The sequence below is a fragment of the Gorilla gorilla genome, chromosome 1 (assembly GCF_029281585.2).
Source record: "Gorilla gorilla gorilla isolate KB3781 chromosome 1, NHGRI_mGorGor1-v2.1_pri, whole genome shotgun sequence".
NCBI classification, from domain to species: domain Eukaryota; kingdom Metazoa; phylum Chordata; class Mammalia; order Primates; family Hominidae; genus Gorilla; species Gorilla gorilla.
This window is the reverse complement of record NC_073224.2, coordinates 100743762-100755103: the sequence shown is the minus strand read 5'-3', so window position 1 is coordinate 100755103 and position 11342 is coordinate 100743762. Positions and strand designations below refer to the sequence as shown.

The following is an 11342-nucleotide window of genomic DNA, read 5'->3' as shown; positions in this document are numbered from 1 at the left end:
GACGGGGTTTTGCCATGTTGGCCAGGCTGCTCTCAAACTCCTGATCTCAGGTGATCCGCCTGCCTCAGCCTCCTAAAGTGCTAGGATTACAAACTTGAGCCCTTCCAGTCTTCTTCCTGATCCCAAAGAAGAGGGATGGATTGAATCTGGTGGGGTAAATGGGGAGGGTCCCTGTCTCTTAGCTCTCTGCCCCCTCTCCATGGAGCGTAGGAGATGGCTGTCCAGGTAGCATCTCTGTCACCCTGCCTCACCTTCCCCTGTTCTTTTTTTTTTTTTGAGATGGAGTCTCACTCTGTTGCCCAGGCTGGAGTGCAGTGGCGTGATCTCAGCTCACTGCAACTTCCGCCTCCTGGGTTCAAGTGATTTTCCTGCCTCAGCCTCCCGATTAGCTGGGACTACAGGCATGTGTTACCATGCCTGGCTAATTTTCTGTATTTTTGGTAGAGACAGGGTCTCGCTATGTTGCCCAGGCTGGTCCTGAACTCCTGGCCTTAAGCGATCCATCCACCTCGGCCTCCCAGAGTTCTGGGATTACAGGCATGAGCCACTGCGCCCAGTCACCTTCCCCTGTTCTTCAGGTCAGGGTGGAACAAGGCCTGACTGCACCTCCAAAGAAGAGAAGGGAGTAAATGGAGAGAAAAGGCAGGGGATTAGAGCTTGGAGACTCAAGCAGAGCTATGGAGAGCTGAAAGGGGGAGCTTAAGGGTGGCAAGGAACTCCAGAGACATCCACTACTCACAGGTGTGTAGGGAGCCCAAAGCTACACTAGAGGAAACCCCAAGCTGCAATCCCCACCCAGATCCTCCCACTCACCCCAAGATGGCACAGACTCACATGCAGAGAACGAAGACAGAGCCTTAAGTAATAGTACTTTTAATAAAATTAAGTTCTTAATAGCACATTTAATACATTAACCCTCCCCCTTCTTGGTTTCTCTGCATTTTGTGCAACATCACTTTGACTTGATTATTCTTGGGTCTGTTTTATTTCCCGCTTTTATTTTGCTTTTGAAATCTTTTTCCTTGGTGGATTTGTACGTGTCTTCACTAGATGCCTCAAATTAAGTCTGACCACAATCCTACTCTACTTTCTACAGTGGAGAGACCATCCTCCCTGCCCCAGGGCTGTCTCCACCCACCCCCCCTTCCCCACCCGCACCCTCGAGTGGGGAAGGGGAAGCCCTCCCCACCCCAGACGCTACCATCCCAAACTAGCGGGGTTTCTAGGACAAAAAGAGCAGGGGGAATCTGTCCCTAGGTGGGGCGAGAAGAGTAAATTGGGTAGAGGGAGATGTGTTTGGGGTCTAGGGCCAGGGAGGGGCATGGCAGAGTCATTGGTGTAATGAAGCAGGCTCCTCCTGCCAAAAGGAGAGCCAAGGGGCCCCTCCACCCCCTTGGATAGGAGGGGAAGGCCCAGTGATTGCAAGCTGGGGTTGGTAGAAGGCAAGTGCTTTAAAAATGTTGATTTCTCACATGCAGAAGCCAAGCCCTCCAGTTTTGTGTGGGGAGGGCAATGTGTTCCCAGGCCAGGGTACAGTAGATGACCCCTACCTGAACACATATAGATGGAGGTGAACTGGAGCAGAGGGTCAGGGTTAGGGTCACCCAAAGTCCCTGTGCCTTTCCCCTGCCTCTGTGCCCATGGGGATGCCTTTCTCCCAGGCCTTCAAGGACAGTGTTTCCACTCCACTCCGTGGGAAGTCCTTCTTGGAATCTAACTTTTATGAGACAAGAAAGCACTTTGCAAGTAGGTGAAGAACGAGTCAGCTTTAAAGAACAATTACTGAGATTGTTACTGCTACTGCTGCCATGGAGGTCAAAGCTAAGTGGAAAGCTGGATGGGAACAGGGGTAGGGGACTGATCGCCTCAGCGCTCTTGAAGCTCTGAAGGTGAGAAGCGTGTGTGCATGTGTGTCTGTTTGTGGAATGACTTCCCAGGCTCTTAAATCAATCTGTAGAGAAGTGGACCGAGGTCACACTTCAAGAAGGACTTCCTCAGTTAGGCCTGGGGGAAGCAGGCATGGGAGGGTTTGAGCTGGGAGCCCCAGGAGGGGACATACCACATTGGAGTATGGGCTGCCCAGGTACTAGGGGTGCAGGTGAATGTGCTTGGTCTCCTCTGCTGCCCCCAACCCAGCCCCTGTCTTATTGAGATGATCAGTGTGCATCCTTTCCAAGACCCTGGGAAATGAACCCCTCATTTCTTTGTCCTACAATTTAAAAATCCAAGGATTCTCAGAATCAACCCCAGCAGACTGGAAGCTCCCAATCTTAAACTAGCAACCTGCTCCAACCCTGGTATCTGAAGATTGGGCAACTCAGGGTGGACTCAGCCACTTCCCTCCTCTATTTATCTTTTCCTTACAACTTTTATACATTCTACTGGACCCAGGGGCCCTCAATGCTACTAAACTTTAAGCTATCTTAATATTGTCTACTAAGTAACTAGTAATTGTTTCTTTCCATCTCTAGGATTATATGAAATAAATTTGAATTATTATTATTAATAATTATTATTTTGTAGTATTCTTTTCTTTTAAACCCCTCGGTTTCTCTTTTTCTTCTCTTTCTCTCTTGTTTTTGGTTAAAAAAAAATCTAGATCTCTTAAATCTCACACATCTCTGAGGGTTCCTATAGGCCTGCTAGGCCTTAATTCTGGATTCCCCCTCCTCACTTGCCCCTAGGACAGGGCAGGGGAAAGTGGTGGGGGACACCCCAGGATCCTCAGTCCTTAGTCCTACAGCTTCTTCCTTTCTTGTTAATCCCTTTCTTTGTTTGGCTCTGCCGGCTCCCCTGAGGGGGAGGGGGAGAGGGGAGGAGGAGTCCATGGAGTGAAATCCAATCTACTGGAAGGGTCCCAGGAGGGACCGGGTTCCCCCAGCTCCTCTCTCCACCATTCACCCCCGGGATGCTCCCCCAAGAAAAGCAAATGACATTCCTCCCCAAAAAAAAAGTGGGGGAAAAAAGCAACGTAAACCCAAACATATATTAAAAACACTTTTTTTTTAAGATTTAACTCTGAATACAAATGTATTTTTTTCTTCTTCTTTCCCTACATATATTCTAAACCTTCTAAAGTTTTTTTATTTTTTTAAGGATCACTTTATCATAAAATAAAATATCCTTTTCATATAATAAATTACCTAATAAAAAGTCTTTTTTTTCATATTAGCCCAGGTTCTTTGCTACATTTATATGGTAATAAACGCCTTTATTAAAATAGAATATTAAATTATAAAGAACTGCTTTTTTTTTTTTTTGCTATTTTTGTTTTCTCTCCTCTGTGTTGGTCGCCTGTCTCGCTCCCTCTCGTGCTCTCTTTCTCTCCTCTATTTTGTCTCTCACTATTCGTGTTTTGTGTTTGTTTCTAGGTTTGGCTCAATTGGTAAGGGTGGGATTGAATTTGCTGAGCCCCCTAGTGTAACAGTCTTCTGCCTTTGTGGGTAAAGAGTGGAGAGGGGGAGGGGGATCGACAGACAGACATCCCTTCTTCCCACCCCCCTCCCCACCTGCCCCCCGGCAACCGAGGGTGCCCATTTGGTTTGGTTTCTATTGTACAGACATCTCAGGATGGCTCACATAGGCGGGAAGGAGGGAAGTCGTCACAGGGCAGTTTTCTTGGCTGTGACCTCCTTCCCCACCCCTCCCTGGCTGGTGTTCTGGAGGGGAAGGCTGTGGAGAGGTGTTAATTCTCGACAGGAGGAAGGAGAAGAGGAAATCCCCTCTGCACCTCCACCTGCTCCATCCAGGAAGAATGGGACTCTGGAGCTTTAAGTGCTCGGGTGATCACTCAGAACAGTCCCACCCCACTATTTACAAGGATCTCCTGGGACTCCCATCCCTCCATCCTCTCTTGGCCCGGCCAGCGGAACCAGGAGGGTGGAGAGCTGGTGGCAGCCCCAAATGAGCAGGAGGGAAGCAGCAAAGGGGGTGCAAGGCCTGTAACAATATGTGATTCTCAGAATAGGCCCTGCTGCCCACCTCCCCCCAGTCCTGCTTTGCCCCAGGCTGACCCCTCTTTGAAGACCTGGCTTCTCCTCAACCACATCGGGTGGGACACAGACTCCATGATTTGCATGGAGGATTCAAGCTAATAAGGATTCAAGCTAATAAGGATTCAATAAAGGTTCAGGTCAGGTTGAGAGGGGTGCAGGGAGTCGGGCACTGCATGGGAGGAGCAGCTCTTCCCTCCACCAGTCTCTCCTCCTGCCTCACGCCCTTTCCTGCTCCTTTAAATAGCAGACACACTACTCTGGCGCCCCCACTTCCACAACCAGAAAATCCAGCCCAAGAACTACTCCCTAAATATAATGCCCATAGTGATGAAGGTGGGGGTTTGACCCTTTACCCCAGTATTAGTCCCCTCCTCACATTTTCACTGAGAATGGGGATACATTCCATGAATAACTTGAGATGTTTCTTTGGAGGAGTGGGGGAGAGGGCCTCCAGATGCCTGAAGAGGAATGGAGGGACCATCCAAATATTCCTCCCCCTACTTCTCCCCAGAAGGATGGTGTCCCCAAAGCTGGGCTGGTAGGGGCAGGGGCAGGGGGAAGGGAAGAAAGACAAAGACAAGGAACAAGACAGAGCTGGGAGTGACAGCCACCAAAAGAAAGCAAAGCAAAGAGCTGGAGGGAAAGGAAAGAGTTGAGGAAAGGGAAGATCCCAAAGAAAGGGAAGATGGGCGGAGAGAGTGAAGGGAAACATTGCGGGGGACGGGGGCAGAGAGGAGGACTCCTCTCCAGATTCCTCTAGCCCAGCTTTGTGGGGACAGATGGCTTCTGAGCCTTTCAGCCACAGAAACGATTGACATGCTTCTCTCCCCAACCCCTAGAAGATCTATGCAACTTCTGATAGGACTCCAACTCCCTTACACTGCTGGAAACTGGTGACAGTTTCCCAAACAGGATATGGGGGGGGGGGGTGGGAGGTAAAGGGTCATGTTAGGAGGTCGGAGGTCAGGACCAGAGGGCTTAGGGATTGCAAAGAGCACCTCTAGATACAGGTGGTAATTCTCCCTCTCCCTTTTACCCACCCCCTCCTCGGAAGAAGGGGTGGAGTGACACACAGCGGGGGAGGTGGGCAGAGGGCGTCAGAATGCCTTAGTGGCCACCTCTGGCAAAACAAAAGTTTCTCTTAGCTGCTTCCAGATTTAAGGGTGTGTTGAGGTATCAGAGTTGTAACTCTAGTAAAATTTTCAGTCTGGCCCCCTCCCAATCTTTCCAGGACAGGGTGACCAGAGGCTCTGAAAGTGGCGCACCCTCCAGCCACCACTGCCTCCCTCCCCCCTTCCCCAGCGAGCGAGTATGTCTAAGCACCTTGCCCCTCAAATCACCGCTTTCCAAAAGGCTTTAGTGGAAAACAGGTCCAGGGTGGGCCCAGTGGAGTAGGCCCCGGAGGCATGGGGCACGGGGCTTAGGAGAATATTCGGATGGCTTGCGTGGCTGTGATGTGGCAGACGGGACACTCTGGGTCCGTCCTCTCGCAGATGCGTACTGCACACTCCATGCAGAACAGGTTGTGTCCGCAGGGCACAAGGGCGGCAGTCACTTCGCTCTCAAAGCAGACCATGCAATCCCGCCCGCCGCCGGGGCTCCGCAGGCCGCCCCCACCAAGTTTAGAGAAGCCCTGGAGCGGCTCTCCCGGGGGGCGCCTCGGGAGTCCGGCCAGCTCGGGTCCCGCGGAAGTGGCAGGGGAGCGGTGTGCGCCCGGGGGCCCAGCGCGGGCCTTGGCGGAAGAGGAGGAGGAGGAGGAGGCCGAGGAGAAGAGCACGGAGGTGGGCGTGGCGTTCTCCTGGCCCGCCCACAGCGGGGGGCTAGTCTCGGCCACGCCGTAGTACACATCCTGCTTGCCCACGCCATAGCCCGGAAAGAGGTACCCGCCGTAGCCAAAGTCCCCGCCCTGCTCACCCAGGCGTGGGGCCTCAAAGCCAGAGTCCACTCCGCACTCGCCGATGCAGCCCAGGCTGTTCTGCCGGAAGGTGGAGAGGGGCTTGCAGCCGGGCTGGTGCACCCGCCAGGCGTCGGAGTAGCGGCTATCGATTGCTGCATCGGGGCTCCCCGCCAGGAAGTCGTTTTCATTGTTGTACTCGAGGATCTTGCCAGTGCGCACCGCGATGTGCGTCTCGATCTCCTCGCGCGCACGCTCCACGTTGCCTGGGGCACCCGTGATCTCGAACACGGGGTCGCGGTCACGGCTTGGTGTGATAATGTATGTGTTGGTTTGCTGCTGGATGCGCTTGATGGTTGCCCCTTTGGGGCCCACCACCAGCCCCACCACGCGGTAGGGCACCCGCACACGGATGGTCACCTGGCCGGGCAGAGCAGGAGCCACACCAAAGGCGGCACCTGACTTGTTGCGGGAGGCACGGATCATGGAGAAGTGCTCCGCTGCTGAGATGATTTCCCGCCGGGCTGTGGCCACGTCCTCCCGTCGCCCTGTCACCATGAACACTGGTTCCTCGCCCCTCACCGGTGTCTTGATGTAGGTGTTGGTCTTGGCCCTCAAGGCCTTAATCTTGCAGCCTGGGATAGGGCGGGGAAGGAGAGAGACAAAGAAACGCACACAGCAAGGTTTGTGCTGGGACCAATAAATTCCTGATCCTTACCCAAATACCTAGCCTCCCAGGAACACTTCAGTCTACCCTTTGAAATGCCCACTGCTGCACACACAGTCCACCCTGACTTGAAGAAACCATTTATCAGATCTCAGATGTACCTAATGTCTCTCTCAGCCACAGATTTCAAAATGTACTAACTTTCCCTGAGTTCCATTCAGGGCCCTCCAAATTCATTCACTCTTCAAAACCCCCAAATAATCACTGACCCTCCCATACAAGCTGGTAACTCAAATCCATTCACAAACTACACTCCTTTCTCCCAACATTTGCTCTTCCTTCAATTTCTCTACTGATTCCTGGCTACTCACAAACTTCCAAACCACTTAATCACCCCCCACATCTGTCACTGACCCTGATCTTTCCACAGAACCCCAATGTGCTCAGTAACCTCATAATCTACTTATCTGACCCTTGATCATTAAAAGTGTCCTCCAAACTACCCAGGGACCACTGAAGTCTATCTGCTCTATGACCGCCCCACATGCCTTCCACTCAGTAGTTTCTCTCAGCGGGCCTCAAATTCATAGCAAGTTTGCAGCAACGAGTAGAGTGTAGGGGACTGGGAAAGGTCTGACAATCATAAGCTCAAGGAGGAAAGGAGGAGTATGGAGTTAAACTTCTGTGTGAGGGAACAGCGCCCAACCCCGTGTCACTCTTGTCCCCCTGTCCCCTGGGGGCAAGACAGCTGAGCTGGGCTGGGGCTGAGTACGGTGAGGGAGAGGTATTTTGGACCCACACTCCTGCTTTGAAGTAGAAGTGAGTTAAAGCTGGGAGGTTAGGGAAAGGCAGGAAGAGAAAGAAGAAAAATGAGACAAAGAGAGACAAAGAGGGAGAAGGCTAGAGAGAAAAGTAAGGGCTATTCTGTTTCTAAAAGCTGCCGACCTGGCGGTCTGGACAAGTCCCTCTCCTCCTTACCCACCTTCCTCTTCCCTGCTCCTAGCTTCACACAGAGCTTCCAAGACTCATACCCTTTTGGGAAGCACACGTCACGTGTGTGAGTTCACACACATGTACCTAAGAGGTGTGCCTTTATCTAAATAATACTTATGGGGCCAATCTAATGTACACTTTTATACACCTCTTTCACACACACATCAAGTCCCTGTGTTTCGGCCTTTCATACATCCTACTGTCCATCCCCATCCTCCCCAGCACACAAACAGCACATTCCTATACACACCCGCACCCATGACTTTCACCCCCAATCACATATAGACCCACTCACACCCTTCTCTGAGCACAACTCACTATTCCCCTTCTCTCTCCAACCGAAACCAAGTGGTCCTACTTTTCTGCCTCTGCCCCAACCCTCCAACCTGAGACCTGAGGTGAGCTCATTTTTTCCTCCTTCCTCCACTCCAGATGGCTGCTTCTTCAACGCTGGCAGATTGGGGGGTGAGGGGAAGAGAGTAGGTTGGGGGACCCTCCCTCACTTTTTTTGTTTGTTTTTTTTTGAGATGGAGTCTTGCTCTGTCACCCAGGCTGGAGTGCAGTGGCATGATCTCGGCTCACTGCAACCTCTGCCTCCTGGGTTCAAGCGATTCTCCTGCCTCAGCCTCCCGAGTAGCTGGGATCACAGGCACCTGCCACCACGCCCAGCTAATTTTTTGTATTTTTAGTAGAGATGGGGTTTCACCACGTTGGCCAGGCTAGTCTTGAACTCCTGACCTCAGGTGATCCACCCGCCTCGGCCTCCCAAAATGCTGGGATTACAGGTGTAAGCCACCACGCCCTACCCCCTCCCCTCACTTTTAAAAGACCTTAAGAAGGAGAATTTGCTTGTTTCCTCTTGTCTTCAGACCTCTTGGCAGTTATGAAGTCCTACCTGTTGTCCAGCCCACATCCTTGCTGCTTTAATGTCAGTAAATGATTGTTCTATTTTCGAGGTATGGAGGGTCACAAAACAGTGAACTCCCCTCTCCTACCATTTCTACTCACATATCGTTTGATGGGCACCTGGGTTCTGGCTCTAAGTTTTGGGTCCAAAAACTTAAATGAGAGCTAGGTATCTTTAGCGGTTGGGGTTGGGGTGAGGAGGACAGGCCAAGGCATCAAGTAAGAAGAAACGCTAGAGGCCTGGAGGTGCAAAACTGGTGGTGGGTCTCTTCCTGGGTTCTGCAACCCCAAAGAAGCATCTCTTGAAGGGAAGACCCACTGGGCTTCACCTTCCTAGAGGTCAAACAGAGGAGCACTAACACTGCAGCAGGAGGAGGGAGGTTAGACAAGAGGGAGGACTTCCATATACTTGACTGAGGGGCAGGCTTATCTTTTGTGAATAAAAAATCCCCCTACTTTTATGAGGGACAAGCCCATCTGATGCGGAGGCAGAAGAGGAAAGAATGACTCCATTAAATTCCGGGGCCTCCCAAGACCACCCCCACACCCAAGAAAAGATAGCAATGTCCGTCCCCACCCAATTCCAGGGCTTTGGATCCCCAGTTTCTGACAAGAGGAAATCCAACTTTCTAAATCAGAAATCTCAAGAGATGGAGTGCCCCAGGGGGATGAGGGCTGTGCAGGGGAGTGGCATCTTCCCCTCCTCCATTCTGGATCTCTCCGTGAAATCCCCCTAACCCCCAGCACTCCCAGTGGATAAGGTGGGATGTGGAGTAGGGGCCCCCCTGGCCCGCCTCCCCTTTTCCTCTGCCAGAAGCTGGCCTCCTCCCGCACTCCCAGCCGGAATGCAGCTCCTCTATTGTTCCCCACTGTGGGACAGCTCCTCCCCCACTCCTCCCCCACCCCACACCTCCCCAGCCCAGCCTCTTTGCAATTTCCAAATCCTGCCCCCCCCACTCTCCTTTGAGAAGCCAGGAGAGGGAAGGGTCCCCAAGATCCCGTCTGCTCAATTTGGACCTTCACCAACACCCCCACTCACCCACCCAGGGATGCTGGAGCAGCAGAGGGTGTGGTACCAGACATACTACGCTGGATTAATTCTGCACCCCCTCCCAACACACCCAGACACACGCCCTCCACCAAATTTCCAGGTGAAGGTTTCTTACCCCCCAGCATTCCCCCTCCTACCCTGTCCTACTCTTTCACTACCAGAGACCCCTCTCTAGGCCTCTGGCCCAAGGCCGTGGCCAGCCCAGAACAAAAGCCAGAGAGGGAAGAGGAGAGGTCCAAGCCAGGACGTAGCACTTCCTTGGAGACACCCCTTCCAAAACCCCAGAGACAATCCAACTTTGGGGTGTGGGTGACCACAAGACCCCCTCCTCTCAGCAGCCCCCCTCACCGCCTCTTCCCCAGTCTGGGACCCTCCCCTGGGCCACACCCCCTTCCATTCCTACACTCAGCCCAACAAAGAGACAGATACTCAGTCTGGCTTCGAGGGCCAGGTCTCCCCCAAAGTCTGTAACTCCAGGCGGCTGGGGGCCCCAGGGATGCCCCCTCCCCAGCCTAGGAGCAGATACCAGAGTACAGGCTTCTGAGTAACTCTTTGCACATTCCGTCAGTTTTTCTGGTTAGGAGTGGACACCCCCTCAGGACAGCCTCCCTGGATTGGGAGACCGATCCCCTCCCCTTTCCCTCTTCCAGTGCGAGGATATTTCTTTGTCTAAAGGCAGAGTCCTGGGGGAGGAAGGATCTGGAGAACCGTCCCGACTAGGGGTAACAGGGAACTTTGTGGCACTTGGAAATCAGGGTAGGGGGCGGGTCCCCCTTTGTGGGGAAGGGACAGAGCCGGAGGCGGGCAAGAAGGGAAGAAATGAACTTTCCGCGCTAGGGACGAGGGTGCCCCCACTACAGTCCCTCTCAGTGGTCCCGGCGCCCCGCTTACCTTGCCTGCCCACGATCTCGGCCACGTGCTCGGAGGTGGGCACGGGAACACACTCCGTGGTGTTGCTGCTGCCCTTCAGGCGCAGCTCGGCCTCTTTGTAGAGAGCGCAGAGCTTGGCGTCGCTCGCCCCTTTGGGGGCGGTGGGGGGCTGGGGCGTCTGCGCCGCGGGGGCCGCCGTCGGTGCGGCCGGGGGCGCCGCGGGCGGCGGCGGCGGGGCCGGCTGCGGGGGGGCGGCCGGCTGCGCGGGGGCGCCGCCCCCCCCACCTCCCCCGTCCTCGCCCGCCGTGGGGGCGGGGGGCTCCCCCAAACCCAGGAGGCAGAGTTGATCGAGAGCCAGCTGAAGGGCGCGCTCGTCTTCCAGCAGCCCTCGGTCCTTAGCGCTTCCCCCGAAACATCCTAGTTCTCCAAAGCCCCCATTTCTTTCCATTATTCCAGATACCACTAGACTAGGCATGGCGAAACAAAAGCTGGGGGAGAGAGAGAGGGAGAGAGAGAGAGAGGTGGTGGAAGGGAAAAGAGGAGAGAGGAGGGGAGGGGAGAGGAGAGGAGGGGGTGTGTGGGGAGGGGGGAACAAAGAACTGGGGAGGGGGGAAGAAAGCGAGATAGAAAGATAGACCCTCCCCCTAAGCCCCCCTCCCCAAACACCCTGTAACCCGACTCCCCTCGCCCCAGCCCCCGGGGTGGGGGTGGGGGGAAAGAGAAGCAAAACCAAGAAAGCAGATCTCCTCTCCTCTCCGGGGGTGACGGGGGGCGGGGGGCTGCAGGATCTCTGCCCCCACCCCTCCCGCCTCGGACCTGGGAGTCTCTAGCCCCCCGCTGTCCAGGCGCCCCCGTTAGCCTCCCGCACCGAGCCCCAGTCCGGGAGCGGCGCTCAGTGGCCCCCAATAGAGCCCAGCCCCTTCCAGCGCTCAAACTCTTTTGTTTTAAATGAACTGGATGGAGCAG

The 11342-nt window shown here is 54.0% G+C and overlaps 1 protein-coding gene across 1 annotated transcript; it reads right to left on the bottom strand.

Annotated features, from left to right (window-relative positions):
* Nucleotides 1-857: 857 nt before the first annotated feature.
* MEX3A (mex-3 RNA binding family member A) lies at nucleotides 858-11317 on the bottom strand. The gene is made up of 2 exons (XM_031010868.3): nucleotides 10398-11317; nucleotides 858-6524 (listed from the first exon to the last, which is right to left on the bottom strand). Exons 1-2 carry the CDS (start codon nucleotides 10849-10851, stop codon nucleotides 5416-5418), a joined length of 1563 nt encoding a protein of 520 aa, XP_030866728.1. The 5' UTR covers nucleotides 10852-11317; the 3' UTR covers nucleotides 858-5415.
* Between the last annotated feature and the right edge of the window lie 25 nt (nucleotides 11318-11342).

Coding starts and splice junctions, on each gene's coding strand:
- MEX3A (XM_031010868.3), bottom strand. CDS start 10,851: ATGCCTAGTCTAGTGGTATCTGGAATAATGGAAAGAAATGGGGGCTTT. Junction 6,525..10,397: donor CGAGATCGTGGGCAGGCAAG/GTAAGCGGGGCG, acceptor GCCCTATCCCAG/GCTGCAAGATTAAGGCCTTG.